Source organism: Rhincodon typus, chromosome 2 (assembly GCF_021869965.1).
Source record: "Rhincodon typus isolate 14 chromosome 2, sRhiTyp1.1, whole genome shotgun sequence".
Lineage (NCBI taxonomy): Eukaryota > Metazoa > Chordata > Chondrichthyes > Orectolobiformes > Rhincodontidae > Rhincodon > Rhincodon typus.
In genome coordinates this window covers 54018811-54026345 of record NC_063333.1, presented here as the reverse complement: position 1 = coordinate 54026345, position 7535 = coordinate 54018811, and the positions used below count along the sequence as shown (strand labels likewise).

Genomic DNA, 7535 nt, shown 5'->3' with positions numbered 1-7535 from the left:
ACAATTAAACTAAAACTATGACTTACCTCACCTTTTAACACGATATAGAAATACAAACCAAACTTATGATGTTTTCTTCCACTTTAGAATTATAATATAATGAATCTTTTGATAACACATAAGATGTTAAAATCCATAAACTGCAAACTCATGGTAATCTTTATGTTTCAACCCATCCAGGGAGCTCTCAAGACAGTTCAGGCATCCTTAACCCAGTGATGCTTCCTGACTGAAAAGAAGGTATTTAAGGTTAAAGGTATTCAAAACAGTTTGGGCAGAGTAGTGAAACAGAAACTGTTTCCATTAGTGGAAAGATCAAATCCAAATTATAAATTTAAGGAGGTTGGCAAAAGAAGCAATTGAACTTTCTTTTTCTTATGCAGTCTGGTTAGGATTTGTAATGCACTGTTTGACAGTGTGGTGGAATAGGGCTTTCAAACGGGTATTGGATCATTATGAGGAAAGAAAAAAATATTGCAGAGCTACAGTGAAAAGACATGGGAGTAACATTTGCTGAATTGCTCCTTCAGAGAACGAGCAGAGACATGGCATGTAAACATTCTAAGATTCCACATCTTTATTAGGATAAAAAGCGATATAGGCATCTAATAAGATTATCAAATAAGAAAATGGAAATATGACTTTGCCCCACAGTATACAGGTGAAGAAGCAAAGTCAGAATGCCTGAAATCCCAAGGAAACTATTCACTGAAACAGGGACATGCAGGGACTCAATAAAATTAACAGCAGAAAGATAAAATAGTGATGGATAAAATAACGGAACTAAAACCGACCAATCAACAGAAATCCGTCACAAAGTTAAGAAAGAAGCACTAATAACAGCAGCAGATTACAATCAGAGTTCTTTCTCTCTAGGAAGCCTTATTTTAAACTGGAAAACTGCACAGTTTACTCGTGTTAGACACTACACTCTTCTACTGACAGCCGAAGCCAACAGAGGTCATGACCCTCCTACCCAGGCCCTTACATGTCACATGACGTTGTTTTGTGACGTGTGTGCGCACGGCCTGCCTGGGAGTTCTCACTGGGCCCGCGCGAGCCGCAGAGCGAGCGCTGTCTGTTAGTGGCCGGTTGGTGGGAAGTGTCCATGGCCTTGACCATGTCCATGGCCCGAGCTGTTCTCCGGCTCGTGTTCCGAGGAGCTGCTGTCGGGCCAATTGCCTGTTTCCCTTCCAGGTGGTTGTCTGGGCCCTGGAGTCACTGTCATTCCAGATCTGTAAGGTAAGCTGGCCTGCCTTGGTAGCAAAAATAGGACCGTCATTTTACTCAATGAATGACTGTAAATTGAGGGAGGGCAATGTTCAAAGAGACCTGGGTGTCCTCGTGTACCAGCCACTGAAACTAAGCAAGCAGCTACAGCAGGCAGTACAACAGGCAAACCGTATGTTGGTCTTCATAGTAAGAGCATTTAAGGACGGGAACAGGTATGCAATTATGCAGGGCATTGGTGAGGCCACACCTGGAATATAGTGACAAAAACAAAGTTGCTGGAAAAGTTCAGCAGGTCTGGCAGCATCTGTGGAGCAGAGAACAGATTTAACGTTTCGGGTCCAGTGACCTTTCCTCAGAACAGTGTACGATATAGTGTGCAGTTTTAGTCTCCATATCTGAGGAAGGATGTTCTTGCCATAGAGGGAGAGCAGTGAAGGTTTGCTAGATCAATTCCTGGGATGCCAAGTCTGATGTATGAGGAGAGATTGAGTCAGTTAGGATTATATTTGCTGGAGTTTAGAAGCCTGAGGGGGATCTCATAGAAACCTATAAAATGCCAACAGGACTAGCCAGGTTAGATCCTGGAAGGATGTTCCTGATGGTGGAGGAGTCTGGAACCAAGGCTCATAGTTTAAGTATAAGGGGTAGCTTTTAGAACTGATACAACGAGAAATTTCTTCACCCAGAGGGTGGTGAGCCTATGGACTTCACTACCCCAGAAAGTGGTTGAGGCCAAATCATCTGTGCTTTCAAGAAAGATGTAGATATATCTCTTGTTGCCAAAGGCATCAAGGGATATGGGAGCAGGGCAGGATTAGAGTATTAAGGTTGATCATCAACCATGACCGTATTGAATGGTAGAACAGGATTGAGGATTTGAATTGTCTACTCCTACTCCTATCTTCCATGGCTGCTCTTCACTTAATATAATATTCACTGAAGTCTGGTCACCCATCCTGAATTACCTATCACCATGACTGGCTCAATGTGAGCACAGGTACGACAGGGGTGTCAGCACCACAGATGCTGAAAGTTTTTCTCTCAAAGATATTTGCTTGATATGTAAATTCAGTCTCAAATCATGAATCAAGTATCTCATTCACTCATTCTCTGGTTAGATCCACGGCACCAGTAAGTTACTTTGCACCAACTCTAGTCATGCAATGTTGTTTTTAATGTAGGCTAATGATCAGTCAGATTTTTAAAATCACATCACTTAGCAATTAAGATAGAAGGAAACATTGTCAGGGTTGAAAATTTGAATATTAGACAAACTACCAACTGCTTTCTGATCTTGATCAATATACTTTATTCATAGAACATAGAACATTACAGCGCAGTACAGGCCCTTTGGCCCTCGATGTTGCGCCGACCTGTGAAACCAATCTGAAGCCCATCTAACCTAAACTATTCCGTTATCATCCATATGTTTATCCAATGACCATTTAAATGCCCTTAAAGTGGGCGAGTCTACTATTTTTGCAGGCAGGGCATTCCACGCCCTTACTACTCTCTGAGTAAAGAACCTACCTCTGACATCTGTCCTATATCTATCACCCCTCAATTTAAAGCTATGTCCCCTCGTGCTAGCCATCACCATCTGAGGAAAAAGGCTCCCACTGTCCACCCTATCTAATCCTCTGATCATCTTGTATGTCTCTATCAAGTCACCTCTTAACCTTCTTCTCTCTAACGAAAACAGCCTCAAGACCCTCAGCCTTTCCTCATAAGACCTTCCCTCCATACCAGGCAACATTCTGGTAAATCTCCTCTGCACCCTTTCCAATGCTTCCACATCCTTCCTATAATGCGGTGACCAGAACTGTACGCAATACTCCAAGTGCGGCCGCACCAGAGTTTTGTACAGCTGCAACATGACCTCATGGCTCCGAAACTCAATCCCTCTACCAATAAAACCTAACATACTGTACGCCTTCTTAACAACGCTATCAACCTGGGTGGCAGCTTTCAGTGATCTATGCACATGGACACCGAGATCTTTCTGCTCATCCACACTACCAAGAATCTTACCATTAGCCCAGTACTCTGTATTCCTGTTACTCCTTCCAAAGTGAATCACCTCACACTTTTCCGCATTAAACTCTATTTGCCACCTCTCAGCCCAGCTCTGCAGCTTATCTATGTCCCTCTGTAACCTGCAACATCCTTCCGCACTATCCACAACTCCACCAACTTTGGTGTCATCCGCAAATTTACTAACCCATCCTTCTACGCCCTCATCCAGGTCATTTATAAAAATGACAAACAGCAGTGGCCCCAAAACAGATCCTTGAGGTACACCACTAGTAACTGAACTCCAGGATGAACATTTCCCATCAACCACCACCCTCTGTCTTCTTCCAGCTAGCCAATTTCTGATCCAAACCGCTAAATCACCCTCAATCCCATGCCTCCGTATTTTCTGCAATAGCCTACCATGGGGAACCTTATCAAACGCTTTACTGAAATCCAAATACACCACATCAACCGCTTTACCCTCATCCACCTGTTTGGTCACCTTCTTGAAGAACTCAATAAGGTTTGTGAGGCACGACCTACCCTTCACAAAACCGTGTTGACTATCCCTGATCAAATTATTCCTTTCTAGATGATTATAAATCCTATCTCTTATAATCCTTTCCAACACTTTACCCACGACCGAAGTAAGGCTCACTGGTCTATAATTACCAGGGTTGTCTCTACTCCCCTTCTTGAACAAGGGGACAACATTTGCTAGTCTCCAGTCTTCTGGCACTATTCCTGAAGACAATGACGACATAAAGATCAAAGCCAAAGGCTCTGCAATCTCCTCTCTAGCTTCCCAGAGAATCCTAGAATAAATCCCATCCGGCCCAGGGGACTTATCTATTTTCACACCTTCCAGAATTGCTAACACCTCCTCCTTATGAACCTTTATTCACTGAAGTTCATCGGTGCGGTCACTCCAGTCCAACATTCCTTAGTGAGAGTGATTGCCGTTCAAAATGCAACCTTATCCCACTGGCATCATTGATAGAAGCATGGCTTAGTGAGTAAATGCATTACAAATTTCCCAGTTTAAACTGGGAATGAGGGTTATACCATCAGACTACAAAAAGTAGGAGCAGAAGCGGACCATTCAGCACATTGAGTCTGCTCTGCCATTCAATAAGATCAGCTTCATTCCATTTTCCTGGCTTTTCCGGAAAGCCCTTGATCCTGTGCCTATCTCAGGTTGAATATATTTAACGACCCAACAGAATCTCAGAGATTCACTACCCTTTGAGAGGAGAAATTCCTCCTCATTTCTGTCTTAAATAGGCAAACCCTTATTCAGGCATTGTGTCCTCTGGTCCCAGACTTTCCACATTTGTCAAGTCCGCTAGGAACTTTGTATGATATGTCACCCTTGTATCATATGTTGACAGTGCAGTTTAGTTTATATACATCTCACTGCATAAATCCAACCTTGTTAATTAATTTATTGGTGTGTGGCCTTTACCAACAAGTAGAATATTTTATGATGATACAACGTGTGTGCATCAGAGTTCCAGATTTGATTGTAATTCCTCTAGCTCCAACATCTGCCTTAAATCATGTTTAGTGTTTGCACACACTGCTTGAAATATCAGGAACCTATGTGTTTTACTGGCAAAATCTACCTGGTTTAATCAAACCTGGTATATGCCTGAACCAGTACAGTGGTTAGGTGCTACAATTACACTTGAATCCTAGTTTCACAAAAGGTTTCCTCTCCTGATCAATAATCATTGATTCTTGCTTGAATGAGGATGTTTATAGACATTGGACAGGACTGGGTTTGGATTGGTATTATGATTTCCATTTGTGAGAGAAATAGCCACTTTGAAGTAACAGTGGATAATAGTAACTTCTAAATTGTACCATGTCTTTTGTGATGCTGATTGTTGCTTGTAAAGACGTTGCCGCTTGTAACATTTTTTCAAATTTGATTGATTTGTAATGGTGATTTGAAGCAAAAAATAAGTTTCCCATGTTTAAGTGATTATGTAATTACATTTTTTTGTAAAGAATGAAAGTACATTAAAATGTTTCTCACTGCAGACAATGTAGCCTTTAACTGTAATGAAGGATTAAAAATAAAACCCTTTGAGTTATACAGGTGCAAGTATTGGGTAGTAAACAGTGAGAAAGGGTAATGAAGTCACCACAGGTATGTTCAAAGAGCTAAATTTTGAGAACTTGTCTGGAAAGCAGGTTGATTTAAGAAGAAATGTCACTGTAATTTAAGTGGCTGAAGCTTCAATGATATAGGACAGAATGAAGACAAGGTGGGTTCCAACAGTATTGTGGCTTTGCCTATAGCACATGGACTACAGCAGTGCAAGAAGGCAGCTCATGACCATTTTCTCAAGGGCAACTAGGGGCAGGCAGTAAATGCTGACTAGCCAGCGATGCTCATGTGCAAGTTTGAAGATATTGCAGAGTGGAATAGCGTGGATTGTCTAAGCACTTTTAACTGGGGTTTGATGCGTAGGATGGCAGGGGCTGGCAACCTCTGCAATTTAGTATGTGGACTGTGGTGATTCATAATGGCAATTCATCACTTTGAGGGCAGTTGGGGATGGGCAATAAATGCTGGCCTAGACAGTCCTCCCACATCATGTGAATGAATTTGAAGAAAAAATTATATTTTTTTTTCAAGTTTTTATACTAAATGAAGTATATGTTACTGCCAATCAGGGTGTGCTAGTCCGAGCCAGACAGTAATCCATTGTCACTAATTGTGCTTTGGACTGGATGAATTGTAAACTCAATAAACGTCTGTTGGGAATAGAGTGCTTCCCAGTTTTCAATACCTAGATGCTCAATAACATAATCGATGCAAAGTTTGTTCTTTTGTTATTTAACAATTTGCATGCCTATGTGGATTTTTCAGCTCAGTGTTAATCAATCCAATGGCCCAGTTTTTTTAGAAATGAGATCATTCAAAATATGTCTATACCAAGGTAATTGTTGAAATTAGTTATGCATCTTTTATTTGGGATTATTGCAAGCAACATCGAAACCATGTTCTTCCTAATAGCTCTGGATAGTGTATGCTGCAAATATGAAAGCGCAGTGCAGTAACCCATAGCACCACACAGTCATGTATCAGTAGTTCCCTGGAATGAACCAGATATAGCACTAAAAAGAAATCTTCGTCAGTTTGGTTACTCTCCTCACATCTGGAGGGCATAGTGGCATAGATATATTGAATGTGTTGTTTTGAATAATCACTACATGAAAATGGAAAATCTCAAAACTAAAGGATATAGTACCTATTTTAAAATAGCCTTGTTATTTAACAGCAACCAATCGTAGCATAAATTACTGAACCAAAAAGGCTATTTAGCCCATCAAATGCATTTTGCCTGTAAGATATCATGCCCATGCTCATGACTTGCCCCAAAATCAACACTAACCTGATTCATTTGATTTTCTGCATGAGGCCAAAAATTGCAGCAAAATCTTCCATTTGCACTTGTGAAACTGTTGCCTTTTTCAAACCTATTATCCCAAAATAACCATCAAAATTGGATAACATTCTATTACTGCGACTTATCATAATTTGGTTGTGTTCCATACATGGCACTTCCAATTTCCATCATAATGGTAACCGTTGTGTTTCAGAGTGTGAATTTAGTGTAATATGTAATTTAGTATGTCATTACTCAGTAATATTTCTGTATTAACCTTGTCTATGACTTGTCTACCTGTTTCAGTGGTTCACTATTTAAATAATTGAGTTTTTAAGTTTGAAAAGGTAAGGTGACCTAATTTAGTTGATTCAAGTTATAAAATGATTTTCTTAGTAGATACAAGAAATCATTCTCCCTGGGAATTCAGAATAACAAGGTATAGTCATATATTAGGAAGATGTTATTTAGGATTGAAATTGAGAACGAATTTTTCATGCCGATCAAGTTGATAAGTCCTGAAATCGCTTCCTGAAAGGTTGCAGATAAAATGGAAATTTTGAAGACCACAAATAATAAATTTTGTTGGGTGAAAATTTCAAGTGATTTGGAGCAAAACTGAGTAAATAAAGTACAGATCAGCCATGAATGTTGGAAATAACCTGAGGGCCTAAATGGCCTATTTCTGTGCAATGTTTTGACATGAAGCTGAATATTTTCTTGTCAGTCAATGTTTAATTTCACCAAATTGATAAAAACCTAGAAATTTGGTAAGTTGCATACAAACACTTCACAGGAGCAGGCCATTCAGCACTTGACCCTGCTGTGCCAATTGATAAGATCATGATTGATCTAATTGTGCACTTAATTCCACTTTCTTGTTGC

At 40.3% G+C, this 7535-nt stretch overlaps 1 protein-coding gene across 2 annotated transcripts in view; it reads left to right on the top strand.

The window, feature by feature from the left end:
* The first annotated feature begins 996 nt into the window (after positions 1–996).
* The window catches only part of oxnad1 (oxidoreductase NAD-binding domain containing 1), a 32096-nt gene continuing 25557 nt past the window's right edge, over positions 997–7535 (top strand). For both annotated transcript variants that reach the window (XM_048615518.1, XM_020516133.2), the window contains exon 1: positions 997–1242. In XM_048615518.1, the coding sequence (XP_048471475.1) occupies positions 1109–1242 (134 nt within the window). In that variant the 5' untranslated portion in view covers positions 997–1108. The remainder of the gene's footprint in view (positions 1243–7535) is intronic.